We start from the raw sequence: 27,448 nt of genomic DNA on the forward strand, positions 1-27,448 counted from the left end.
CATAACTTTATCTTCTTTCTCATCGTTTTTAAAAAAATACTCAATAAAAGTGACCTAATATTATTGTTTTTTAACAATCCTTGGACGTAGATTCGAAAATCTACATGCTTTCTTAATAAGCATTAAATACAAAATCAAAATATTTTACGTTGTATCATGTGCAAAATTGTCAACCATATTGTGATAACTTCTTTGAATAGTTTCTCCACTAAATAATGTCTTCTAATATTAACCATCAATAGGATCGAACAAGTTTTACCTTATATTAGTTTAGTTAATATAAAGTCAATCAAAAGCAATATAGTTGGTTTTTTTTTATAAAAATAATGTTGACTTATCTGGTCCAATATTTTCTTAAGTATTTGAGCTTCTATGTTCCTGTTTAATAGCTTGATTAACTATATATCATTAAACCATGATTCAACTATTAGCATTTAGCATTTAGCATTGGCAAGATCAATTTTTTTCTCCTTATCTTAAAAAGTAAGCATTTTTATTTGTTCGTCCATCGTACCCTTTTGAAATTCATTGATTTTTTTTTGTGTTCTTGTTAACAAAAGGCTGAAAACCCACCATTTATTCAAACTGATTTGCCTAAGAGAGAGAGAGAAAAAGATCCAAACCCGACGATTTCGTGTCGGCAACACGGTTTCATCGGCTACCGGAATAGCGACAAAGTACACTTAAATTTGCAATATAGCCGTCCAATTTCAGCTCGATTTCATCGACGACAGCTAAAATGCTAGAACATTTATCTTCCCTCTCGCACTAATCTTCCCAGCTCTTCAATTCTCTCCTAACTTCCCTCTTCCTATCTGTAATTTATGTGTACTTTTCTGGGTTTTTGCTTCTTTGTCTTCCTTTTCCCCCAATTTCTTTAAACCCCATCAAAGATTTTGTCTCAAAATCAACTGAAACTCGCTCAGAGTAAGCTCAAATGGCCTTTGTGCTAGGTCTTGTGCTAGGTTTGTTTGTGGGGCTAGGTCTTGTCGTCGGTTTTGTGAAGTCCGAGAATGCCCGGTCGAAGCGACGGGCCGATCTTGCTGCGACAATCGCTGCTTTTGCTAGAATGACAGTGGAAGACTCTAGAAAGCTCTTGCCCCCTCAGTACTATCCCTCTTGGGTCGTCTTTTCCCAGAGACAAAAGTTGAGTTTTCTTCATACTTTTCCTTCTTCTCATGTTTCACTTATGGATGAAGTTAAACTCAAATTTTTCCTGTTCGTAGTGGATTGACATTGGTTCTGTTGTTCTATCTTGCAGCTGACTTGGTTGAATCAGCATCTTACCAAGATTTGGCCATATGTTAATGAGGTAGATTTTGTTTTTGTTTATTATTCTGGCCTCTGGAGTTTGTTCTTGATATGTTGGTCTCTTTTTTTACCTTGCTGAATTTTGTGCAATAGGCAGCTTCTGATCTGATAAAAGCTTCTGTGGAGCCTGTTCTTGAACAATACAGGCCTATCATATTGTCATCGCTCAAGTTTTCCAGATTCACACTTGGCACTGTGGCTCCACAATTCACAGGTTTGTGCAACTTGGGGAGGATGGGTTGATGATTTGCAGTTTGTAGACTTGGATATCTCTTGTTCTGCATGATTTTCTCTTCATTAGGTTGCTTCCAGTATCGTAATACACTTCCATTTCATTTAAACAGCAGAGTTTAAACAGGATCTGGTATTTAAGTTTTTTATATTATTGTTGGAATGGTATAAGTCATAACTTAAAGCTAAACCATTCAAAGTGATCTTGGCATTTTATGTTTCTACTTCCATTGTTGCACTTCTTAAGCGAAGTCCCGCCACATGGTGTTAAGGGCTAGGGAAGTTTAAAAAGACCCTATCCTAGTTCCTAACTTCAGAAGTTTGATAACTTAAAACACCTGTTCTCTCCCTAAACTGTCTTTAGGCAGAGAAATCCTTCCTATGAAATGAGTGGGGTGGGCAAGAACATGTCTACCTCAATTATTGAATACAAAAGTTAGCTGTTGTTTGAAATTAACGAGTGTCTCTTATTTCCATCTTTCCTTCCTAGTTATGTTATCAACTTATCAGAAACTAAGTTTATGAGCAATCTGTTCTAAAGTTTATCTGAAGTTCTAACTGTCCTATTCTATTGGCAGGGATTTCTATAATTGAAGATGGAGGAACTGATGGAATAACCATGGAGATGGAAATGCAGTGGGATGGTAATCAAAGTATAATCCTTGATATAAAGACTAGACTGGGTGTTGCACTACCAGTGCAGGTATTTTGAGCCAATCATCTTTCACCCTCATTTTTTTTCACAAAAAATTGGTTACCATTTTCAATTCCCATTCTGAAATTATGCAATTGATCATATCAGATCTTGGTTCTCTATCTACATAACTTATCTATCAAATTGAACTCGATAGCTTCTTTTGGATGAACAATTAATGAAGTGATTGATGGATGGACTCTTCTTCCCATTATGTTTTGTAAAAAATTAAAGCTTGGAGGTGTTTGTCCTAAGGAGTTTAGGTGAGTAGACTTGTGAACTCCACACCTTGGAGTTTGCAAAAAACATCAATTTTATAACTTACTATCTCCTTATTCTGTGGTTCCCAAGAGTTCACCAAACTTCATGACTTCCTGCAGTTCACTATTTCACTCCTTGCCCCAAACGTCTCTTCAAGAATTATATAATTGTCTGAAATTTGTATTTTAAGACATATTCACATTCACAAATAGACAAGATCCTCACAGGAAAGCTCTTTTAGCAAAAAAACTTCATAAAAGTTGGGCGTTTAAGTGGGAGAATAATAAAGGTATGTAATGGTAGACGCATTGAGAAACTCAGAAAATAACGTCACTTTTAAATACTTGCACCAATTTAGCGTTATTTCCAAGGAGAATCTTTTGGCTTAGTGACCAGACAATTTCTATGATCGTGTTTGGGCCTATCATGATGATACAAGGAACTATATAGAAATTGGGGAATGAAGAGTCTCATTTGCAGTAATTTTGTTTATACTGACTTGTTTGCCTTTTGGACAGGACAGTGACATATGTAAAAACCACTTATTTCGTTCCGTGAAATAATATATTTACATTTAATATTTATCTGTTCAGGTAAAAAACCTTGGATTCACAGGCGTTTTCAGGTTGATATTTAAGCCTTTGGTTGACGAATTTCCATGCTTTGGTGCTGTTTGTTTTTCTTTGCGACAGAAGGTATCCCATAAATTTCGACTGATACACAAGGGGAAATTCCTTATGAACAAGTAGCTAATATGATGAAATATTAACGATATCTTAACAGAAAAAGTTGGACTTTACGCTCAAAGTTATTGGTGGGGACATATCAGCAATACCTGGGCTTTACAGTGCTCTTGAGGTGTGATCATTATTCGTCATTATATTCACTAATCACTATTTTATTTTCCTTTGTGAATGTTATTGTGCTTATGTAGCATCGAGTTTCAAATTAGATTTGACAATGAGGCTTTTATGTTAACACAGGGAACAATTCGAGATGCTGTTGAAGATTCTATTACATGGCCTGTTAGGAAAGTTATCCCTATAATACCTGGAGATTACAGGTATGTATGACCTTGAGAAATGTGCAAACTAATCACGAGGCTGTCTTGTGGCTTTTGCTCACTGCAGGAGACTTGCATTTTTTTTAATTTGTTGTTTAACTTTTATTGTTTCAGTGACCTGGAATTGAAGCCTGTTGGGATACTGGAGGTGAAACTTGTGCAGGCTAAAGAGTTAACGAATAAAGATGTGATTGGAAAATCAGATCCCTATGCTGAATTGTACATACGTCCTCTCCGTGATCGGATGAAAACCAGCAAAATAATTGTAAGCCTTTTCTTTTTATTTATATTTTGGGATAAATAATTGGGAGTTATTTTACTCCTCTACTGCTTCATCCTCTTTTTTCCCTATTGGACGTGATGTAAGCTAAAAGTGTATCTTTTGTAGAACAATGACTTGAATCCAGTTTGGAATGAACACTTTGAGTTCGTTGTTGAAGATGAGTCCACACAACATTTGGTCGTGAAGGTTTATGATGATGAAGGACTTCAGGCTTCTGAGCTTATAGGATGTGCTCAGATTCGGTTAAGCGAACTTCAACCTGGTAAGGTGAAGGATGTGTGGTTGAAGCTGGTTAAAGATCTGGAGGTTATCAGAGATAATAAAAACAGGGGGCAGGTGACTACACTATAAATCCCCCCTACCCTCGGCACGAAAAATAAATAAACCATCAATCTGCTTAGGAAAAGTTGTTTACTGCATGTATGTAGAATAAAATAGAATTAGTTTCTGGAACCCTGAACTATTTCCCATCAACACTATCATTTTGGTTTTGTTCTCACTGTCTAGTTTTTCAAGTATAGAAAAAAGCGGCAAAACCCTAACCTTTAGTTGTTGATGGGAAACAATTAAATTAAGACTTTCGACTGTCATTTTCCCACTCAAAATACTTGAGTGTAGATCTAAATGAGCCAAACCAGTCCCTTTGTTCTGCCAAGAAGACGTCTTGTTCTTTATATGATATGTGCCTTCCTTTTATGATTTTCTGTTGAACGTCTGTATTAGGTGCACTTGGAGCTCCTTTACTGTCCTTTCGGTATGGAGAATGGCTTTACAAATCCATTTGCCTCTGATTTTAGAATGACTTCCTTGGAGAGTGTACTAAAGAATCGGGCAAATGGAACGGAAGCTACCGAAAGCGAACAAGCTGTCACACAGAAGAGGAAAGAGGTTATTATTAGAGGAGTACTTTCTGTCACGGTAATATCTGCAGAAGACTTGCCTGCAACAGATCTTGTTGGGAAGTCTGACCCATATGTTGTACTCACCATGAAAAAATCAGGAATGAAGAACAAAACAAGGGTAATACTCCTTTACCTAAAATTAAGATCCTTTGTTTTCAAACATATAGATTTAAAAGCAACAATTTTGACAATTTTTTTCTCCCTATGTGATCTTGAACTTAAAGTTGCCTCTTCTTTTTCTTTAATCCTTAGTTTCACTTTTCAGGTTGTGAATGAGTGCTTAAATCCCATATGGAATCAAACTTTTGACTTTGTTGTTGAAGATGGATTGCATGATATGCTTATTGTTGAAGTTTGGGATCATGACACTTTTGGAAAGGTGAGGCATTACTCTATTATGATCGGCTATTTTTCTTATCAATCTCATAGATTATCAACTCCTTACATTGTGGCCTCATGGTTAAACAACTCCATTCCTTGCCTAAGACGTAATCCTATAAAAATGCTTTTAATATGTTTATGATCATTGGTGCCTTATTCACTAAGTTGCTCTCAAATTGATATTTCTTAAAGCTGGTTTCCAGTCTCTCTAGAGCTGTGGAAGTTTCTCATAAAACTTACCTTTTCTTTTTCTACTCCTATCAACAATGTTAGAACATAAAATGAGCAACCTTGTCTCAGTAATAAATATAATACGATTCTAACCGATTTATTGGATCAACCAGGATTATATGGGAAGATGCATTTTGACACTTACAAGAGTAATATTAGAAGGGGAATACAAGGAATCGTTTGAACTCGATGGAGCCAAGTCGGGGAGGTTAAATTTACATCTCAAGTGGATGCCCCAACCAATCTACCGCGATACCTAACAATTTTCAGAACTGTAAACCAGTAAGTTGAGGGTTGTACAACACCTACTTTTCTAAGCAGACGAGATGAATAATGAAGTCTCACATCTTTTATCTGTGAGAGAAACGACCTGAAGATTGTAGATATAATTGTTCCATATCACTTTGGAACTATGCACAGACCACTCAAATATGAAGAGAGGGATTTTACGAGCAGAGCAAATGAAGGAAATGCCATTTACTTTCAATTCCTTAAAAGTGTGATTTTTTTTTTTGGGAGAATATGAAAGAAAGCCTGTTTGGCTGCAAATTCTGAAACGTTTATATATGTACTTATTATATTTGTCTTAGTTAAAATATCTCATTCTTTATGAATCTATGTTTCAATTTTACCGACCATATCTTAATTGACCTTATCTTTCATCCTAAGTCGTGGGTGTTTTTGAATCACCAACGGTTACCCACGAAAAAGGTTTATTATTAAAAATATATGGATATATATATCTTATTCTAGATTGTTAACAATATAGCAAGTTCTATTTAAATCTTGGTTTGACTCGTGTTAAAAAAAAGGTCTTATATGGTTCTAAGCTTTTTTGAACGGTAAGAGTATTCTTGATAAATAAACAGTAGCTTACGTTTATGTATACCTAAATTTGATAGAAGAGCCAACAAAATTTACAATTAATTATACAAAATTTAATAATCCATGAAAGATTAATAATATATATTTTATTCGCCCCACAAATCTGTTTAGAGCGTTAATTTATTTATGAAAGAAAATATCTTTTTAATATTAAAAACAAATTAGTACTTCTCTTGCTCGGATTAATTCGGAGCTATTGCAAAAAAAACTAAAACAGAGTTTAGTTAATTAAGATATTATATACTATATTTCCAATTAGAGATCAATTATCGGACCTATAATCAGGATTCATAAGAGTACAATACAAGGCTAGCAAAATGGCAAGATAAAAGGAAGTTTTAAGAAGATTATTAAAAAGAAAAAAAAGGAGAAGTTCAATAAATACAAAAATTGTAATTTATTCAGGAGGTTTTAAGAACAAAGGCTAACCTTATCTATCGCTGTACAATTATAACTCAAAATTTCCCCCAAGCGTACACATATCTCTGGCCAACATCACCAATAAACATTCCTCAGAACTCTTTAGGCAAAGACACCTATCTCTGCTACCAATCAGCAGTATGCTTCTCTGGGAAAGCAAATAGAGTACAAGCACGAAGACGATTAATCATGTGTGGTCTTTAAAAACATCTCATTGGTCTAGACTGCAGAGTAGTCTCATCTTTGAGTTCAGAATGCCATAGATTCATTAGAAACTACGATGTTTCAATTTCCTTTCTACGCATAAGGGCTCTCAAGATTGTAAAAACAGAAACCAGAGCAATCTGCAAGTGCTCACAGCTACTTGCTTTTATGCAGATCTGACCCATTTTACGAGTATTTAAGTTGGCGTTAACTGACAGTCTCATGCTTCGGCTAAGTCGAAAATCAGACTCTATGTTCCCGCCAAGGATCGTTTCCTTGTCAAAAGAGAGAACTGTCATTGTTACCCTGAGATGGTCATTCCTCACTGGGTAGTCTCTACCTCTTAAATTAGCTTCTATGCTCCCACCATATGCCATTTGCCCTGCTCCTTCTATACGACCGCCATTGACTACAAACTTCACTCTCTTACCTAAAGATATGGTATCTTCCAGCTTTGCTCCGTAATAGCAATTTTTCTTGAAAGATGTTACAGAAACTCCAATCCCAGGAAGGTTGTGTTTAATGCTCCCCAACTTTGCATTGCTATGAACTGTGTACATCTTATCTGTACCGGCAGATTGAACATCAAGACCTAAAGTATAAGAAGATCCCCTAGAATCCATGTAAGAAGCAGCACACTCAGATTGAATGTTAAATACATTCTTATCCTTGCTCACCTGTCCAGTGACTGTGGTAAAAACATTTTTGTTCATCTTCATCGCTGTTTCTAGGTTTATCCCGTCAAAGCCTACATCGTGATCCCATCCTTGTGGGTCAAGAACAGGTCTCACAATCCACTGATCATCTACTGCAATACAACGGTATCTGTGAACAGGACAATCTGAGTCAAAAGTTGGGGGAACGGCCATATCTGGAAGCAGAACAGCATCTGCCTCCGGCATTGTCTGCAAGTCGCTGTTACTATCATTGTGTACTAAGTCTTTATCTTTTAAAAGCTTGATCTCCTTCCTCTTTCGATACTCTTCTCTTAACTGTTTCTTTAAATATAGAGTTTCCCTGTAATCCAGCTCATCCAGGTATTCCTTCTTCAGAGAGTTAGACAATTTCTCAAATTGGGATTTTGTCAGAATGCGAATAGAAGGTAGATCGTCATAGTCATCTTCGTCATTGTCGTTGAGTAGAATAGCTTCAAAATCATTATCCACACTCAATGAATTTGACATACTTTGGTGCCGTAAAAAAGATGAGAGTAAGTGGGGAAGTGAAGGCAGCCGGGAAATAGCTGATGGCCCCAGCTCAATGCAATTTTGAAATTTCAATAGTGTATTGATGCTGCCAAGAACTTTAGTACAAATGCACAACAACAAGAAATGTGATCTCCAGACCTGTCCGTTTGGAAGAACTTTTTCCCCCATAATATTTTTCCTACACTGAGGATGGTTCTCAACCAAAAGGATGGGATTGTCAAGTTTTGAGTCAGACAACGCCTGATGTATATTTTGCTGCAAAACATCTGAGCAATGGGCCACATATGATTCGAAGGAGACAGGATATCCATCAGGTCCTTCAGGAAGAGCTGAGGAACAATGAGTCAAGACTAGGATGGTGTTGAACCAAATTGCAGAACCAAAGACCTCATTTATTAGCTTCATCAAAAGATAATCACCATGATGCTTGTTTACAAGGTCAAGGCGATCAAAGTACAAAACAATATCTGGTGGGGATTTTCTTATATATCTCTTCACAGAAAACATAATTTTCTTATTTCTCCGCATATTTCCTGAGGACAATTGTGAAAGACCAGGAGTATCGATGATGGATACTTTTATCCCGTTAATTGTCCCTACGATCTCATGGATATGATCAGTTGCAGGATGAAATGCATCAGTTGGAGTTTTTGCTTGATCAAAGAGGGAATTTATGGTAGCACTCTTACCAACTCCTGTTTTACCCAGTACAAGTATCCTAAATGTGAAGTTTAACTCTGGTATCCCAACTGCTTCTTGTTCAGCTGCTTTTGCTCTGGCTTTGATCCTTTCAAGGTTAACTCTTTTAAGATCAGATACCCCTACCTGTATCAAAGTTGCTAGATGTATTCGATACAAAACTTTTTCCACTAGCAAATTGTTCTGTGTCTGCCCAATTCTCAGGAGAAGTCGAAAGAACTGAACTTGGAGGTCCTCAATCTTTGTCAACATGTCCATCTTTACCCTGTTCGAGCCATGTTGAGATTGGGATGAGTCTCCTCCAACCTGTGCCACGGACAAATCATCTTGATTCTCCAAATTCCCACCAGAGTCTGATGTATGAAGGGGAGTTGGAGCTACAATATCGGTTGCTTGTGCAACTGCAAAAGGTACATGATAAAATTATAGAATTAGCAAAGTTTGAAAACAGCCAGAAATTGTTTATAAAACAAGTTTACACTCTTCAATAGTAGAACATAGCTCAATAAAATTTAGAGCAACAATGAAAATTTTAATGTGTCAGCATTCTTGAAAAGAGAAGAGATGTCCTATTGAATAAGTAAACCGATCAAACTATAAAAACTTCTTAAAATATGTGTCATCAGCAAAGGAAAGATAATTATGAATCTAAAATAAATCAGAATTAGCATTAACGATATGTACCTTCATCATCTTGGTTTTCATCCATGTGCTCTTTATTTTCCTCACCAAAGAAACTGTCACTCCCCAGTAATGGTCTTGATGAAACCACAGACTTGGATACTAATTGAGAAAACAACCAGTCTCTAACACCCTTCATTTTTCCTGCAAAATTTTAAAAAGGTATGAACAAAAACGCTTCAATTTCTAAATTTCCTACAGTAATAGTAATTGAAAACACCATGGTTCATGATTGCACCCCCTAAGTCCATCAAATGGGAAGAAAAATATTATAAATTTATTTGCATAAAATTGTAGGTTCCCTTTGTAAGATCCAACTTGTAAAGCACTGCTGATGTCAGATAAGGGCAAGACCAATTGTCAAACACTGAGAAGTGAGAATGACTTGGACGATGAAAGGACATTTACATAGGCCAAACTTGATGATGATTCGATTCTCCTACTTCAAGTATGTTCTCAAACATTACAGGGTGCTCTTTTTGTTATAACTGAATGGAAAGCGCTCTTATTGTTAGAATAGTTCAAGAGAAATTTGGCTGCCGAGCACTGACGAGAAGATCATTCACAAACATAACAGAAACAATACAGCAACTGTTATGTGGTAATTGGTATCACCTTTTCCTAGCTATAAGGCTACTATTCTTTGCTAAAAAACCAGGGAACGAGCAAAAATGAATGCCACATATTCCCAACAAATATCCTCTGCACCAAATAAAATACATATAAAGATTCCTATTCCACCTTATCCCCAGTAATAAAAATTCCTATCCATCAACTCCTCAACCGGCATCCATAAGGAATTTAAATCAATAAGATCATGTGCCTTAGTACCCATTTCTTCTTCACATTGGCCGGAAAGGATGTAACATTCAGGTTTTTCCTTCAACCTATTCCACAAGTCCATCCACCTTGAAGGCCGAGAACATTCACATTTCTTTCAATCAAGTTCAAAACTACAAGCACCCTTTTCCAGCGCTTCCGAGTTCCCTTAGAAATCATCGAATCATTTCCCTACTACAACTAAGAAATGATGCGAGAGAGTTCACAAGGTGTAATCCAAATAAACCAATTACATATTATCTCCACTTCTCTTAAATAGACGAGTTCTGTTTCTTTACATCCATAATTATCACCTCCAATCCTAAGAATCTTGTAATCTATCAAACAAAATCCAACCCAATAATCCAAGGCATCATGAGGCAATATGACACCAAGAATCACTAAGAACTCAACGTAGACAACTCAGCATTTCCCCATATACATGCATTTCTCTAACCATCGCCACAAATCCTCATTCTTTCTTCGCACTTCCAAGCTCAAACAACAAAATAAAGCATATCCTAAACAAAAACCACAATCCAGTTCAACTAAACTAAATACTCACCACCCACCAGATAACTCCATTGAACGCATGAAAACAAGAACCGAAAAAAAAAATTAAGCTAAACTGTAAAAGAAATAGATAAATTCTCACCTCAAACAAGAAGCCTCCACTGAAATGAACCGGAATTGAACAAAAAAAAAAATCCTGGGACAAAGCAATAGCATCAACTTAACTTCTCCAAGAACCAAGCCAAAATCGAACCAAGATTACGCTCACATCCCAATTGCAAAACTTCGCATCGGAAACCAACGAAGAAATGTCCCCGATTGAGATTCCGATTCCGATTCCGATTCCGATTCCGATTGACGTGTACGGTGAAGACAAAGGAAAAATTTGGGCGAGGGCTAAGGCGAGAGAAAAGGGATAAGACAGAAACACAATTTGGAAAAACGGAAACTGAAATGAAACCCAAAGCACAAAGAGGACAACCTGGTCAATTATAAGCTGCGGTAAGGACCATGATAGTGTAAGTTCAAATGCGAAACGTGGCAAAACCTTTTTAGTATTTAACGGACCAGATGAGTTCGCTTTTATGTGGTTGAGATGATTTGTGATACATGCGTGGGAGAGTAAGGTACGGACACGTGGTAGAAGGAGAGTGGTTGGTTCAATATAAGTCATCATCACCTTAAGTCGTTTGTTTCTTAAATTCATGGAACCTTTTCCTCTCGGTCCTTTACTTTTTGAAAATGTTTTGGAATAATATAAGGGTGCGTTTGGGGGAAGGGTTGGATTATGGGGGTTAGGGTTATGTAATCCAACCTCCGTTTGGGGGAAGGGTTATGTAATTCTAGTTTTAACTCCTTAACCCTTCCTCAAACCATTCTTCAACACTTCTTAACCCTTCTTCAACTTTTCCTCAATCATTCTTCACAACATTATCATAACACTTCCTTCATAACCCTTCCCCCAAACACATCTTATCATAACACTTCCTCCATAACCCTTCCCCCAAACACATCTTATTATGATCTTAGGTTTATCTTAACACTAGGTTTATCATAACCCTAACCCCCCATAACCCAACCCTTCCCCCAAACGGTTCCTAATGTCTCAAATTTAGTAGCTAAGTAATGAATAAATTTAGATCACAACAAAAGAAAGCAATGATAATAGTCAAAATTTAGGTCTCTCTAGGTCTCTCTGCCTCTCGTCGTGTTTTGTCGAGTTTATTTGATTTAGTTGATCAAATTAGTTAGCACCAATCACCTACGTGTAGTGTCGTTTGGGTCTCAACTTCTTTGTCTCTAATTATAATAGTCGGTGTTTTCAACTACTATAATTCAGAATTAACAATCATACTATTCAAAATCTCTAAAAAATATAATAATCAATCCATCACTCCAAACATCTTTTTAATTTGACTTGACTAACTATTTTGTATTCTTTTTCTGGACAGAAATCAGAACTATCCTTAAGTTAAAAATACTTGAAGTTTTTTAATCTTTTTTTTTTCACCAGCAACCAAAGAAGGCTTTTTTAGAGTGTATTGGATTTTGTCAAATTTGCGGTGCTGTTAAAGAAGCATGCAGGAGAAAATGGACAAAATTTGAGACTGTTCCTTGGCATTGTTGGATTGTTTGTTTTCTCTGGCTTATGGTGGTTAGTTGAGCAACCTTCACACTTTTTCTAGTAAAAGCAGTGGACATAAGATCGACCAACATATCAAATATTTGTACCCTCTCCACATTGTCTACATGACCCAAATGGAGAAAATGGTGAAGCATACAGTATTTGCACCACGTATTTATAACGATAAATCAACATGATTCAAATGGCATCCATCTTGCCCATTTTAGAATCCAACGTGTACAAGTCATCAAATGCAATCTTACGATGGCTACTTTTTGTGCCTTTCAGTATGGCATTTGGCAGCAATAGGCATTGAACCCAGGTTTGCACTTCCTAAATCAGCCGAAGTGGTGGAAGTCATTGTTGCCAGTAGCTTCCTTGGAAATTTTGTTGCTGGTTACTTCTAGTATGTTACACATGGAGAGAGATTCGCAATCTTTCATGAACTGAAGCTTTAAATTGAATCATATTTGGTTTTATTTTGTAGGTCGTTGAGGAAGCGATTTGGACAAGCCTTTTCGTGGCTGCATTAGGTTCCTCATTCCATTAGGCACGTTGACCAATATGATCACCCACGATCGTCATTATTCTTTGCTTTACATTCTTGGATCAATCTAGATAAGGCATCAATTATCATTTTAACAAAAACTTCAAAATTAGATTGCTCTTTAGTTATGTCAGCATCGATGGTCTGAAAAACCTGTTTTTAAGAACAAAGTTGAGGTTGCATCCTTGATAAATAAATTTGCAAACAAAAACCAAACACTTTTCTTTATCTGGTTTACCATAGAAACATTTTTTCTTCCTTTGTTGAAACACAGCGTCATTCTCAGATCGTGTGAAAAGAGTTGAGATTGACTTCGTCTTGATCCGTCCACTTTGATTTTCAAATGCTGTAATATTCTCTACTTTTTTTTCTCAGGTTTTAGTAGGGTTCATAGCTGCCAACCTCTCAGATTGGCTGACACCAAAGTTGAGATTGATATTCAATTCAGTAAAGCTCAGAAGTGTGATTTGAAAGTTCAGATTGGTCAACAAGAATTTTGAACGTTACACAAAAGGTTATAGAGAGGCTGCTGCTCAGAAACTCTTTCTTCAGCCAACAGCAAATTTTGACTTTAAACTACAACTTTTTAGAATATTTTTGCATCCTTGTTAACAGACTAAAAATGGCATAAAGTTCCAGGTCAGGAAGTAGATTAATCAGGAGAGAGAGAGTCAAAAGAGAGTTAAATTCAGTATTAATCACGTGTAATAAAAAAGGGCTAAAGCAGCCTGTCATTATACTGTTACTCCACAAGATCCAAAAGGAGCAGCAGCCCATATGTTGAAGTTTCATGTTTGAGCCAATAGGTGGTTCTCCACCAAAAAAAAGTGATGGATAAACTTTAAAATCAGAAGCCCGGGCAGTGACGAACCCGGAATACTTAGTTATCTAGAGAGAGAGAGCTCTATATTAGATTTTTCATACCTTTTCTTTTCATGGTATGTGAAGAGAGATCAGTAATCTGCTGAGCCACAACTTAGTATTGAAACTCCAGGACAAGCCACCATACTTGAGTAGTAGTGAAAAGGAGTTCAGGAAAAGTACCAGAGAAGTTCCCTTCAAATAGGGATCTGAGTCTGCCTTCAAGAGTAAATTTGTCACGATTGTCCTCTTCAAAAAGTTTCGGGTACGCCTGTGTCTTAACAGTAGAATATGAGGCATCCACTCAGAGCTCAACTAGTCACTGAAAAAAATATCAATTACTGGCTTTCATGGAAAACGAACATATTGATGAAATCAATTGAGCTTCAACCGATCTTGACCCATGATGAAGTCTTCCATCTAACCAAAATGTTATGAAGCACTCTGCTTCTCACTTGCCTTGTAATAGAGCATCTTTTGCACATAAAACATCATATATCCTTGTGCAGCCCTGACAATGTTTTCATTGACTTGGGTAATCCAAGCATCGTCGCACTTATACCATTGATTACTTAGCCGCAAGTAGGTCACATAGTGGCCGGCGTCCAATTTTCCTTTGTGAGTAATAACAGCAAACAACTCAAACTCCGACGACGTCTCGTTACAACCATCTTGTTCATCTCCATCAAAAGGAAAAATCCTATTTCCAAACCGATTTCTCAAGATTGAAGATGAGAGATAGGGTGCCATGTCTAAAGAAAATGGAAACTGCAAATAACGATCCACCTTCCGTGACATTTTCCGAACCGAAGAATGCTCAAATCTTTTAATGTGGAAACAAGAAACTAATGGAAGCTTTCTTATGGACATTTGTTTGAGAGATTCCTGCCGCACCTGACACTGTTGGCAGAAGAATTTCTGGTCAGACCCAAGTTTTTCGGGTCTAGTGAATTGGTCCAAACAACCCACCAGGGAAGATAACCTCTGGTTTTGGCTTGAGTTCATGCAATCTGCCTCCCCATTGCAAGGAAGATTTGACCTTGCGGCTGCCATCTTTGCAGATCCCCCTAGATTTGGTTCCAAATCCAACGAGATGTCTACACATGGATCATAGGTTGTTGACGTGAAACCACAAGCCATACACATGACATCAGATCGCAATATGCCAGAAAATACTCTATGAGCAATACAACAGTCTCCATTGCCTGCACTGGAGAAAAGACGGGGATAAGTTATTCAATACTAAAATGAAGTTATATTATAAAATCAGAATTATTCTCATACACCAAAATGAGAACTTAATAGTTATTTATGCTGAGCTAAAACAAAATCTAAAAGACAGTGGCATACAAATACATATCAAGTAACCTTAACGACATATAAAACATTCATCTTTTGTATTATCCCTAAGCAAGGAATGAAATGTTGGCGCCTTAATTTTATCTTTCCTTATTTGCATCAGAAAATTGTCTAGAATTAGAAATTTTGGCAATAGTGGAGAGTTTTTATGGATACTTTCCGGGATTCAGTGACTAGCATTATCAAGAAAGATGAGAACTGGTAGAAGGTGACAATTATCACCCCATGAATAAAAAAGGTTAGCAAGATTTTTCACCAACTCCTTAACAAACCTGGTCTGACCTTTGCTCATGAATGGGTTCATAATAGTCAATGTGCTCAACATCTTGGACTCAAACAAAGGCATTGCGTGATAAACATGTGAGGTGGATGATCCTACTTGTAACTTATAACCAAGTTGGTTGAGAAAAAATTGACTTACAAGTGAGAAGTAGAAAATGCCATCAAGCCAGCAAGGTTGAGTTTGGAAATTATCCCTAAATCTTTGAGCACTTGTCAACTCCTAGAGCAATAGCAAGATTCCTAGACTCAAATCCTGCAGTTAAATTTTATGGTTACTTACTACGAATTATCTTGGCTTCGGAAAAAACACACGCTAATACAAACAAAATAAGGTGATTGTTAAAAATCAGTCTAAGCTGATGGTCTTTCATATATGCAATGCAGCAAGTTTCATTCACATGATATGTCTTGGGGTTATCCATTGACTGTTGTCTGGGCTTTTCAACTGAAAAATTAAATACCCACTTAAGCAGCTAAGGATTTTCCCCCAACTCAAATGAGACATCTTATCCAAGTAGAGTCAATTGGAGATATACCAAACTATTTATTGATGCAGAGTGACTGGCCAGCCTCATCATGGAGAGTCTATAGAATTAGCAACTTTTCCAGCCTCCGTTCATCTACCAGAATGCCTTGAAACCTAATTCTAATTTGGACTAATTAAGGCAAGATGGTCAAATGGCAGAACTGGCCAAGCCAGGAAGGTTCAACTGCTGGAGATTATTTCTTTGGTTAGATTTAGTTTTCAAAACAAGTGTTGCAGCACCAAAATTAGTTGGATTTCATTACACTCAAGAATATGGAGCTCACAACCCAGAAACAGAGAATCAAATTTCTAGATTAGTAATAGAAAAGAGAATCAAATTTCTAGATAGTAATAGAAAAGACATATACATTGCACTTTAAACTCAATGAGGAGCACTAATATGTTCGAGAAATACCTAAATCACAAAAAGAAATGTGACATTAAAGAATACAAGAATCCATACAAATGAGACCAACAGAGACTAAATCACTATAGAAAATGTGACATTACAAAATACACAAAATCCATACAAATGAGACCAATAGTGGACCATGATATAACCGCCCATGTTCAGAAGATTCCGCATATAGTTTGGTATTGACAAGAACAGGCTATCATAAGAATGCTACTACCTACAAATAAAATAGCAAATATTGCAACAAAACTAAAACCTGATTGATTCTGCCGTTTGACTTCCAAACAACCAGTGCAAAAAAGGAAAACAGGAAAGAACAAAATAGGAGAGAGAAGGAAAAAAAATGAAAAAGTAAATACCACATGTACATTATTTGAAAAGGATCTGAAACCAAACAGAATATTGAAAAGCAAGGATTTACCTTGACTGTAAGGTTTACGCCGATCTTTGTCCACCTTTTCGTGGATGCCTTCAAGAATAGAGATGAAAAATTCGTGTGCATCTTGTTGTTCATAACTTGCGAGGTTTGCAGCATGTTGCCACCAACTACGATCAGACATAGATGGAATGTGTTGAGAAGAAAAACCCATCTTTATAACGATAATAAATGAACTAATCGAACATTGGAGAATCAAACATTGTACGAGAGAGAAAATCAAGATCTTGAAAACCTGAATAAAAATTTTGCTGGGCTGTAAGGAGTCCGATCACCGGAGAAGACGGCGGAAAACATAGCATCCAGATCACAAGCCAAACAGATGCGCGAATTTTTACTGCCATTCCCATCATTGACATTCGAATTTATATTGCCCCCATTGACATTTCTCTGACAATAATACCGATTATGTCGATCACTCAAGAAAAAATTCCTCAACGGCGGAGTATGCAGCAATGCTTGCAAAACCGAGTTCATAAAACAAGTATTCCCCAAATTATTCAATCCCCTCAACCCCCAAGGCAACTCAGATTCAGAACCCAAATTCGAATTCACACAATCAAGTGGACTTGAGTTAGCACCCACTAAAACCCTCTCTCTCAGATCCGGCATCCACGGCTGATAATCAACCCTCCGCCGCTTCCTCAGATTCTCCGGCGGAAGCAAAGGCTGCGAAGGCGACACACCACTGGACGACACCGCATTCCCACCAAGAGTAGAAGCTGTCGTTTGAGCCAACACCACCGCAGCATCAAAATCCCTATCGTAAACCTGGTCACGACAAGCACAGCAGAAAAGCTCAGCTCGATCGACATCCACAGCGATCTCGTGACCAGTTGGCATTGATTCAGCATGAGCCGCAGCGTGAGAATGAGAAGGCGGAGCATGGCAGGACACTGCAGCGCAGGTTACACATGCGTAAAGCCTAGGACGAGCGGAATCACCGCAAGAAGCACAACGAGGGACTTCGTTGGGGTCTCGTCGGATGGCGGCGCGGCCACCGGGAGGCTTGACACGGAGACAGTCTTGGAGGAGGCGGAAGGACTTGGAGCCATTGCGGGAACGGAAGTCGGCGAGATGGGGACAAGAAGGGGGGAAGATCTGAGAGGTGAAAGGGAGATTTGGGTGGTGGAAATTGGAAGACATGGGAAGGAAGGTGAAAGGTTATGGAGGGAAATGGAGGATGGAGAAGAAGGAAGAAGGGAAGAAGATGAAGATGATGATGGTGTAAGCCCTAGATTTCATAGACATAAGCTTCATGGATTTGAGATATCAACGGCTGTGATTGGAAAATGGGAAGTGACAAACCATTGTGGGCAATGAGGATGAACCCTTCTTTATGTTTTCATGTTTTTATGTTTTTTTCCTTTCTCCATGTATTTGAAAAAATGATTATCCGACAACATAAACTTAAGCTTAACTATCGTATGTCATCAAAGTATAAATTCAAATTTTTTACTCCAAATTGTACCTTAGAAGATCTTTTCAAAAGGATAATTATTCAATAAATTCTGCTCCATCACTTACATAATTTGTACTAGTTATATAAGTTTGAAGATTCGGTATTTATCATTTGTGGATCCATTTTTTACAATTATAATAAACTTGACTTCTTCTTTTTTTTTCAAAATGTGAATGAAATGATCAAACTTTAAAATCATAGTGTAAATACTATATTAATTTAGTCAATCTCATGTTGACATAAAATGTTATCATATAAGAATTAAATCTTAGCAACTTTCTAAATTATGTCATTACTCCATAACAAATGTTAAGTTCTATCTGAATGTTTACATCATTTGTTATTCCACATGTTTAGTTTCGAATATTAAATTTGGTCTTTGGGTCTTAGAAAATAATTTGTATGTCAGAAAAGTTATTGTATCTTAGCACAATTTGTTTCTAAGTGGTAGGTTTAAATTACTTCTTTTAGTTAAAATTTTCCCACCACCCATCATCTATTTAATTGTATCAAAGCATTGAAGAACTCTAATAATGAAAACCTTATACTAAACTTGAGTTGATAAATTGTACGTATGATAAGCAAAATGGTTACTTGGACATCGCTTTATAAACTCATCAGGTAATGTTTATACATTCAGATTTACTGAGTTTAACAAATTTTCGGTTTGAATGTTAATTGAGTTTTTAGTGCTTCTTCATTTAGAATTTGAAATTTTAAAGTGTGTAATTATATCGTTGAAAAAAATATTATGTTTCATGTTATAACTTTAAATGTTTTTTTCAATTAAAATATATGATATGTGATATATTATAAATTATATGATTTTACAAAATAATAGTTATATAGATTAATTAATAATGGTTTATATTAAAAAAATATTTAGCACTGACATAATTTGTTTTAAATTTAATCTACTAACATCTATTTGAAAAGCATGATGAATTTTTTTTTTTTCAAATTTCAAATGACCGTCCTTCGGTAGAATTCTTTTTTATATAATTGGAGTAAGAATATTCAAACCACATACCTCAATAGTTGTTTTGACTCATTAAAATATCAATTGAACTATGTTTGGAATGCTTTTAAAGTATTCTGTCTAGAAGAATGAAATTAAACAATGGACCCTATAGATATGTAAATATAAATATGTAAAGGAAAAGACCAATCATAGAGGGGTTGGAGGCATCGACACCACGATTCTTGGCCAATGGTTTCATGATTTTGTACTTGCTGTCTGCTTCTGTGGACGACAATAAATCAAATGTTTTAATGACTTTATCAGACAATACAGAAACATACTCATAATAGAATCAAACCTTAAAATTAACTTTGAATATACCTTTCTTCCTTCATTCCCTCCCTAAACTAATAGCTGCTACAACATTAAAGCTCCCTGAAAAAAGAAAAGAAAAACAAAGGACAAGCGAAAGGGCGTGTTCAATTTGAGCTACCGGTAAAGTATATCACACATCGATAATATAAGGATTGGGTTGGGAAGCATTTAGAGAGTCCATGTCATTCTCATTCTTATGTATACGAACGCAGGGATGAACAGTAATTATAACAATTAAGAAAGTATAAGAAACAAAAAAGTAAGTAGATTTTGGATTTGAGAAAGGTCAAGAGAAAAACATGATAAATATGTGCTAACTGAATATGTTTAATTACATCAATCACAGATCATAATATAAGAGTGTCAGAATGGTCAGGTTGAAAAGAACTTAGAGAGTCGAGCTCATTCTAATTCCTGTGCATGTACATAGAGATGAACAATAATTGTAACAAGTTAGAAAGTATAAAAAATAAAAAGCAAGTACATTTTGGGTCTGAGAAATGACAAGAGAAAGGACATGGTGAATATGTGCTAACTGTAAAATAAACTTGTCTGATTACATCAATCATAGATCAATAATATAGGTGTGGCAGACAGGTCAGACTCGGAAGAACCAAGAGAGTCAATCTCATTCTCATTCTTGTGTGTATGCACATAGAGATGAACAATATTTGTAATAAGTTAGAAAGTATAGGAACCGAAAAGTAAGTAGATTTTAAATCTATCTAGAATGACTTTCAAAATTCTTCAAAACATTTTTTTAAAGGTAAGAAGGTAAATAAACACGCAGTCGTCCACCTAGAGATAGTTGGACCGTGTGCATGTGATACAACAGCCAAGTGGTATGAGATTAGATGAAATCAATTTGAAGAGTACATATCACCTTAATTTACAGAAAAGAACAAAAACAGGGCATTTAAATTAATTAGAGACATGAATAGACGGAGATAAACTATTTCTTCTGATTAAGATGGGTTGTGTAATTTTTCGATGTACAAAAATTGTGAAATGACAGCATATTACATTTAAGATGATTATTAAAAAGAAAAAGAATATGACCTAGCTTCTGATGAAATTTGATATGCATTAGCATAAACTGATATAACATTCAGATTCTGTTCATACAAACTAACTCCTAAAATACCAGTAGAAACCACAAGCAGCCCATGTGATCAAGGAATGATGATGTTCAAAACTTTCACATCAACAGTCTTGGAAGCAAATTCATCAAGGAATGATGATGTTCATGAATTTTCTCTTTGCAAATGCTAACCACCATTTATTTGGAGTCCCATTGGCTCTATAGGCAACACTCAAAAGTCTCCCACTCGTTTCTTCTCTTATCTGCTTCAAATAATTCCTGAATAGCTCTGCATATACAATTCAACATATTTGAAGCTTAGAAAAATTGTCAAATATTAAGACAAGAAACAGGAGGTTATGCCACACAAAATTAACTCAATATATCTGCATCAACTGAATTGGCAAAAAAAAAAAATCTTCATCTGGGAAAAGAATGTTGTACCAACATAAATTGTGCGAAAATCTGAAAAGGAACGAAGTTCCTAATCTGTATGCAGCTAACTAAGCCAAATGCAAATGAGAAAGTTGATGATCATTGGGTAGTGGAGCATCTTTATATGCAAGTATTTCTAGTTAACAAATAGTAGCAGTTGAGATATAGAGAAGACTAAGATCAAGCTTCACCTGCTTCCTCATTAGATTGGGGAATAGGGAAGAGTCCAGGAAAGGGAAAGCCTGACTCTCCGGGCACGGGAACGTTCTCCAAACCCAAGTTAATTATTGCCTTGGTTCCTACAGCCAAAGTTCTGCAACCTTCAAGCCTCTTCAAAGCCACATTGATGTAGAATGTCAAATAGATGAGAAGCTTATCAGCAGGACTCTTAATGTCAAAATTTCTAAAGAAGACATTGGCACGAAAGAATGTAATTGCTTCATCAACAATATCAGTCTTATCTGTGAATTTCCAAACAACATAAATTTCAGTATGAAACATATAGAGAGATGAGATGTTCTACAAACAACATAATCAACCTTGATCTGAAACTGGAGCAGGACCCTTTATGTGACTTTTCAAAGGAAGTAAAGGACAACCACAAGCCTTGCTTATTCCTTCCTCATCCACAAAGCTAGAATGATGAACCTAGAACAAAACCACCAAACTAATTCTAATTCAACACATGAAGAGAGAAAAAAATACGAACAAGTTTCCTCTAACCCTTCCAACGCGATATCTAAATCGAGAAAAGCGTTAAACCCATCAAAAACTTGAAAACCCACCATTATTTTTCTCAATAACCAACGTCTTACACTTCTGCCCAAGCTCCGAATTCTTCTCAACTGCAAAGATCGTAGGAGAAAACAAGAGTAAGAGAATCGATCTCTCTAATCAATAATTCCAGTCTCCAAATGATACTTTATAAATGAATCCTTTATATATCAATCCAATCAAGCGAACAGCGATTTTTTCAAAACCTAAGGATCGAATTTCCCAATAAACTTCGAAATCCGCAGCTCGATCGACTCTCACTTGGCAGTAAGCAGAATTGAGTAACTATGATTCCGATGATACTTACCGGAAAGATTTCTGTTCCGATGAGCGGATCGGAGTCAGAATAGCTACCGGAAATTTCAGGGGCAAGGCCGAAGCAAATGGCAGGTATCGGAGAAATGGACTTCTTCGTTTCTAATAATTCCGTCACCGTCTTCTTCTTCTTCTTCTTCTTCTTCTTCTTCCCATTTTACTATGAAATCAGCGAGTGGGGGTCAAAAGGGAATAATGTTAAACTTGAGGGAATGTTTTGTAAAAATAACACAAATCTAGGGCCTCTTTGGAAATTTAAGAATATAGAGCCACTTCTTGAAGTAAGTATAAGTGGGAAAAGGACTGATTTGCAAATTATCAATTTGCAACAAAATTGCTTTGCTTGGAAGGAAGTGCTTTTTTTACCTCTCAATTATTGATTTTGTTACCTCTCAATATATAGTTTCAATTATTGTTCATTTTCCTAAAGTAACAAAAAAAAAAAAAACAAAAAAAACAAAAAAAAAAACAAAAAAACAAAACAAAACAAAAACAAAACTTTCTAAAAATTATTTATAAATATAACAAAATATAGGTGTTTATATTTAGTAGATATTCTGATTCATTTTGTCACTGAAAAATGTTTCATTTTTAATTTAGTTTTAAAATTTTCAAAATATTACGTTTTACCATTAGAATATGTTAATTTTAAAATTTGTATGATATATAGGAAATTGCAAATTTTCTTTCTAGTTCGAGTTTTACGTTGTTTTAGTATATAAAGTAGGGTAAGAAATTTTGAACTTTCAATTTTTGAAAAGAAATATTCGTGAATGTTTATAAATATTTTTAGCTCTTTTGTCATCTATCAACGTCTTTCATTGGTAAAATTTTGTTAATTTTTATAAATATTTTAAACTCTTTTGTTGTTTAAAACAAATTCTCAAACTTATACAAAAATCATAATTTATACGATAAGACATTTTTAAAAATAACAAAATAAATTAAAATATTTAAAAACCATAGCAAAATTTTGAATTCTACCGATGATAAAAACTGATAGACTTTTATCATTGTTTATTAATGTCACTGATAGAAGCATATTAGTGTCTATCAATGTTTATTATTGATAGAATTTGAAATTTTGCTATTTGTTGTAAATATTTTGTCAATTTTGCTATTTTTGACAAAAAAAAAATTGTAAATTTAAAGGTTTAATTTGACCCAAATTTAATACTTAAATAAGTTTGAGTGCTTAAATTTTGGTATTAAAAATTGAAGGATATAGTTGTAAATAGCATGATTTTTGTAACTTATTTTTCTCCTGAGGTCACATTCATTGAGAATTGACTATTGAGGTTTGGGCAGATATTGACTTAAAAGCAACTCATGACTTGGGTCATCAAAATTTCTCATTAGGAGTCCAACAAAAAAGATATTGAACAATCAGAGAGAGAGAGAGAGAATTACAACATGAACAACTTTCACATTACCTACATAACCTTTCTTTCACTTTTTTTACAAGATGGAAATCATGGTAGCATCCCTTGAACAAATTGGTCGAATATATTAGGAAGCTAACTGTACATATGGCAATTCTAGGAGAGTAAGCTTTGGCAATGGCGAGCATATCATTGTCGACAAAACCATTTAAATTAATGTTGTGAATGATGAGGTCAGCATGTATGGGATGTTCGCCATTGGACCGCGCTGGCAGGCGAGGTCATGAATGTCCCGAACGATGTCGAAGACAGCTTCGGGTTGTGCTAGTTTGAGAGCATTTTGTGACATTGTGTGGAATTGTTCTGTTTTTGTGCTGAACCATTCTGCGACAATTTTGGCTGTTTCTTTAGGACTTCTAGTGAACACTCCAGCTCCATTGTCTACCACATATGGAACATTCCCTTTTTCCTAAGAAGAAAAGGCTTTGCGATGTTAAAAGTGTTGATAGAACTACATTTATCGTAACTTATCGGCTTAAACTTTTGGGTTAAATAGTGATTTAACATGATATTAAAGTAAGATTTAAGCTCGCAAGTGAGGAAGATTGTTGAAAGTGTTCATAGATTTATCATAAACCATCAACTTATCTTTTGGGTTGAACGGTGGTTTGACATGCAATGTGTTTGTTATAGAAACTCTAACCTAAAGCTTGTGCAATTGTCGAGTTTCATCACTTACTTGTCCCGGAATGTAATCGTTTAGAATAATCGGAAGCCCTCGAATCAAAGCTTCGGCAATTGTACCAGGACCAGCCTACGAACAAAAAACCGACATTATTCATTACCCCATAAGTATTTATCAATCAGATGATTCATTTTGTTATACATTATGATATCTATTTGTATAAGAAAACTTGAATAATTTATTTAAGGCAATAAAATGACAAAACATGTGATCGACTTGGGTTGGTTTTAGATCAAGTGTTCATACATTTGATCGTAAACAATAGATTTTTAGTAGCATATCAAGAATTGAAGCAGACATACTTTTGTTATTATACAGTCGCAAGCACCCATCCATTTCTCCATCTGTTTTTCAAAACCTCTAACCTGCAAAGGAAGAAAAAAAGGAGATGTAATGGATGCCCAAGGCCAAAGAACAATTTACCAATCATCAAGTTTTTGAGGGAGAAAAACTTCCCTAGAAAGCTTTTAAACTGACCTTAACTGGGATCTTCCATTCAAAAGCTTCAAGAGTAGAGGCCAATGCTTTGTTTCTTCCACAAATAATAACAAGTTGCCCAATAGGCTTCTCATTTTCCTTATCGAAAAGGGACTCCGCAAGAGCTTTTGCTGTTTTCTTTACAGGACCCATCCCTTCGCCTCCTCCCATGAGAAGAACTGCTGGTAAGTCTAGATCCATCTCAAGTTCTTCTCTAAGTTGATCCTATGGCGGCAAACAATTGAACCGAGCGACAAAGAAAGTAATTAGGCCTCCATCAAACAAAATTAAATGTTTGTGCTGTATTAGAATGTATAGATCTACCTTCTGGAGTACTGCTCGAGCGAAGGATGGTCTGATGGGTAGGCCATAGACACGAACTTGGGACTCTTCTATGCCGTCAAGCAAGGCTCTCTTGGCTACTGCCTCTGATGGGCAATAGCATCTGTTTACACCAGGATGAAACCTGGATTTTTAGTGTTAAAATGTTAGATAAGAAGTTAACAAATCAGAAATAATTAGTTGGAAATGGGGAATCAAATAGTAATTTGGAAACTAACCATGTTGGATGGCAGGTGTTTAAGTCTGTTATGACTGTAACAAACACCACTTTCTTCTGAAGGCCTTGCCATTTGAGAACCCATAAAGGAATATGTTGCATCAGTGGATGAACACTGATGATAATATCTGGCTTGTATTCCATCAAACCAGCTTCCACTTCCCTTCAAACAAGAAAAGCAGCAAGGAAGTTAGAAACCCCATCCAACAAACAAGTAACCTCATAAGATCAATTCTTCGTAGTCAAGATATCCAGCAAATTTTCAATAGAGAGTTGATAATAGTTTTCTAGACTTTTAATCAGTTCCTCAATTATTGTTGAGTATGCACTAAATAATTAGAAACGAGTTCAAGATAAGGAATCACTCGAAAATGAAGATTAAAAATCAATCATGAGTTGAACCATGGCTCACTTAGTCTTTCAAATATGTTAATAACATGAGTATTATCAAATGAGAGAGAAAATCACCACGATGTGAATGAAAAATATATTTGAAAGATTCTACAATTGTTCGGGTTTTTGGTTTTTAAGGATGGTTTTGTCTTCTCTTCAACGTTTCACTATGTTATTTCTTTCTCTTTCTGTACTAACAACTCACAAGTTAAGGATGAGGGGTATCAAGTTCGAGAATATTTTGGAAAGATTAACCGAACGAGAAAGTGCATAAGGGAATGTTATATGTACTTTGCATAGTAGGCGGCGATTGCAGCAAGATAGACCGAGTGAATCCACCGAGGAGAGGTACTATGAAATGCAACCTTCCATAGCTGAACATGCTTTACCATGAACTTATAAGATCTCTCCATGTCATTCAAAGGCCAACCCGTGTACTCTTTCCACACATCCTTCACAAATATCTGAAGCAGAAGAAGAAGAATGAGCCAAAATATTCATCTCCTCACATAGATTTCTTGTACAAAATGAAAAGTAATAACTCTCTTACAATGAGATTTACACAACAAAATTTGGCAGAAAGAAAAAAATTAGAGAAAAAACAGAACACGCGTATCTTTTTGATTGATCAACATCAACCGTATAAGCAAAACTTGGCTAAAAACAGAGTAACCAAAAATCCAGATAGAGTAAATTGTAAGATCTATTAAGCACAAACATAAATAGCACGTTTGCAAGACTTCCACGTAAAACATAGGCCAAAAAATAAAAACAGAGAGGTAAATTATAAGCCAAAACTGTCATGTTCAGAAACCTTTTCACCAAATAATCAACAAAGCTGAAGATAACAAACGAACATGAAGGAAAGTGTAAGTCAGACGAAACTCAAAACCCAGAAGAGAAAAATCCGAAAGAACACACGAACATGGATCAGGTATAAAATAAGATAAAACTCAAAACCCAGAAGAAGAAAATCGTTGAGATCACCTGATATTCATCTCCAAATTCAATACGAAACGCATCACGAATGGCTTCGGCAGAGGCTCTATGGCCACCGCCAGTATCACTCATCAAAATAAGTACATTCTTCGTTCTCTCAGCTCCAATCTGCACCATTTCCAAAGTCCCATCATCATCATCATAATAATCCTCCTCTCTACAATCATTCCCAAAAATTTTATGAGTACTACTCCATTGATAATGCCCTCCCACCCTCTGAAACACCTTCTCTGTAATAGACCTCGGCGTAGCGACAGACATAACAAAAAAACCAACAAAAAAACAATTTCAAGAAAATCAAACCGAGACCCACTTAGCTCCGACCGCCGTCAATGGCGGAGGAGGGTGGAGGAGAAGGAATGGAGAAGAGGGTATTGAGGGGAACACCCTGAAATTAAACGCAGAAAATTGTGGGATGAAAGAGAAAGAGAAAGAGAAAGAGGGAACGGTGGACAGTGGGTTGTGATGAGGAATTGAAGTTGTGTGAGTTGGCAAAGAGTGGCGCCATTGAAATATGTAAAAAACGGGAATCCATGGGAGTTGTGGATCAGTGGTGCGTTAATGGCCGTCAGATTCGCATTTTCTTGCTTTGAGAGAATGAGAATGTTCGTTGAGGAAGATTCGAATCTTCTTCAGCGTCATGAATTGAACAAT

The 27,448-nt window shown here is 36.0% G+C and overlaps 5 protein-coding genes across 5 annotated transcripts; 1 reads left to right on the forward strand and 4 right to left on the reverse strand.

Annotated features, from left to right (window-relative positions):
• Window positions 1–534: 534 nt before the first annotated feature.
• LOC103496911 (synaptotagmin-5-like) lies at window positions 535–5,973 on the forward strand. The gene is made up of 12 exons (XM_051084826.1): window positions 535–1,145; window positions 1,260–1,312; window positions 1,405–1,525; window positions 2,121–2,245; window positions 3,091–3,192; window positions 3,281–3,355; window positions 3,481–3,560; window positions 3,675–3,825; window positions 3,949–4,179; window positions 4,567–4,863; window positions 5,011–5,124; window positions 5,471–5,973. Exons 1-12 carry the CDS (start codon window positions 938–940, stop codon window positions 5,615–5,617), a joined length of 1,704 nt encoding a protein of 567 aa, XP_050940783.1. The 5' UTR covers window positions 535–937; the 3' UTR covers window positions 5,618–5,973.
• A 595-nt stretch (window positions 5,974–6,568) lies between these two features.
• On the reverse strand, window positions 6,569–11,243 carry LOC103496920 (translocase of chloroplast 90, chloroplastic). The gene is made up of 3 exons (XM_008458962.3): window positions 10,929–11,243; window positions 9,458–9,598; window positions 6,569–9,174 (listed from the first exon to the last, which is right to left on the reverse strand). The coding sequence occupies exons 2-3, from the start codon at window positions 9,591–9,593 to the stop codon at window positions 6,938–6,940; spliced, it is 2,373 nt and encodes a 790-aa protein (XP_008457184.2). The 5' UTR covers window positions 9,594–9,598; window positions 10,929–11,243; the 3' UTR covers window positions 6,569–6,937.
• A 2,380-nt stretch (window positions 11,244–13,623) lies between these two features.
• Window positions 13,624–18,191, reverse strand: LOC103496929 (ubiquitin C-terminal hydrolase 22-like). Its single transcript, XM_008458974.3, has 3 exons — window positions 17,072–18,191; window positions 16,822–16,946; window positions 13,624–15,023 (listed from the first exon to the last, which is right to left on the reverse strand). Exons 1-3 carry the CDS (start codon window positions 17,980–17,982, stop codon window positions 14,251–14,253), a joined length of 1,809 nt encoding a protein of 602 aa, XP_008457196.1. The 5' UTR covers window positions 17,983–18,191; the 3' UTR covers window positions 13,624–14,250.
• A 2,383-nt stretch (window positions 18,192–20,574) lies between these two features.
• On the reverse strand, window positions 20,575–22,567 carry LOC103496939 (actin-related protein 2/3 complex subunit 3). Its single transcript, XM_008458991.3, has 5 exons — window positions 22,232–22,567; window positions 21,936–21,995; window positions 21,690–21,798; window positions 21,342–21,611; window positions 20,575–21,004 (listed from the first exon to the last, which is right to left on the reverse strand). The coding sequence occupies exons 2-5, from the start codon at window positions 21,936–21,938 to the stop codon at window positions 20,862–20,864; spliced, it is 525 nt and encodes a 174-aa protein (XP_008457213.1). The 5' UTR covers window positions 21,939–21,995; window positions 22,232–22,567; the 3' UTR covers window positions 20,575–20,861.
• A 1,078-nt stretch (window positions 22,568–23,645) lies between these two features.
• Window positions 23,646–27,431, reverse strand: LOC103496946 (monogalactosyldiacylglycerol synthase 2, chloroplastic). The gene is made up of 8 exons (XM_008458998.3): window positions 26,783–27,431; window positions 26,087–26,259; window positions 25,404–25,565; window positions 25,168–25,309; window positions 24,844–25,068; window positions 24,669–24,731; window positions 24,361–24,435; window positions 23,646–24,090 (listed from the first exon to the last, which is right to left on the reverse strand). The coding sequence occupies exons 1-8, from the start codon at window positions 27,053–27,055 to the stop codon at window positions 23,830–23,832; spliced, it is 1,374 nt and encodes a 457-aa protein (XP_008457220.1). The 5' UTR covers window positions 27,056–27,431; the 3' UTR covers window positions 23,646–23,829.
• Window positions 27,432–27,448: the final 17 nt, after the last annotated feature.

The sequence above is a fragment of the Cucumis melo genome, chromosome 5 (assembly GCF_025177605.1).
Source record: "Cucumis melo cultivar AY chromosome 5, USDA_Cmelo_AY_1.0, whole genome shotgun sequence".
Taxonomy (NCBI): domain Eukaryota; kingdom Viridiplantae; phylum Streptophyta; class Magnoliopsida; order Cucurbitales; family Cucurbitaceae; genus Cucumis; species Cucumis melo.

Coding starts and splice junctions, on each gene's coding strand:
- LOC103496911 (XM_051084826.1), top strand. CDS start 938: ATGGCCTTTGTGCTAGGTCTTGTGCTAGGTTTGTTTGTGGGGCTAGGT. Junction 3,561..3,674: donor ATAATACCTGGAGATTACAG/GTATGTATGACC, acceptor TTATTGTTTCAG/TGACCTGGAATTGAAGCCTG. Junction 4,864..5,010: donor GAATGAAGAACAAAACAAGG/GTAATACTCCTT, acceptor TTCACTTTTCAG/GTTGTGAATGAGTGCTTAAA.
- LOC103496920 (XM_008458962.3), bottom strand. CDS start 9,593: ATGAAGGGTGTTAGAGACTGGTTGTTTTCTCAATTAGTATCCAAGTCT. Junction 9,175..9,457: donor TGAAAACCAAGATGATGAAG/GTACATATCGTT, acceptor TACCTTTTGCAG/TTGCACAAGCAACCGATATT.
- LOC103496929 (XM_008458974.3), bottom strand. CDS start 17,982: ATGTCTTCCAATTTCCACCACCCAAATCTCCCTTTCACCTCTCAGATC. Junction 16,947..17,071: donor CCAGCAAAATTTTTATTCAG/GTTTTCAAGATC, acceptor GTCTGATCGTAG/TTGGTGGCAACATGCTGCAA. Junction 15,024..16,821: donor GCGTAAACCTTACAGTCAAG/GTAAATCCTTGC, acceptor TCTCCAGTGCAG/GCAATGGAGACTGTTGTATT.
- LOC103496939 (XM_008458991.3), bottom strand. Junction 21,612..21,689: donor TGCTCCAGTTTCAGATCAAG/GTTGATTATGTT, acceptor GGAAATTCACAG/ATAAGACTGATATTGTTGAT. Junction 21,005..21,341: donor CCAATCTAATGAGGAAGCAG/GTGAAGCTTGAT, acceptor TTGTATATGCAG/AGCTATTCAGGAATTATTTG.
- LOC103496946 (XM_008458998.3), bottom strand. CDS start 27,055: ATGTCTGTCGCTACGCCGAGGTCTATTACAGAGAAGGTGTTTCAGAGG. Junction 25,566..26,086: donor ATCGCCGCCTACTATGCAAA/GTACATATAACA, acceptor TCTTGTTTGAAG/GGAAGTGGAAGCTGGTTTGA. Junction 25,069..25,167: donor CTCGAGCAGTACTCCAGAAG/GTAGATCTATAC, acceptor TTGCCGCCATAG/GATCAACTTAGAGAAGAACT.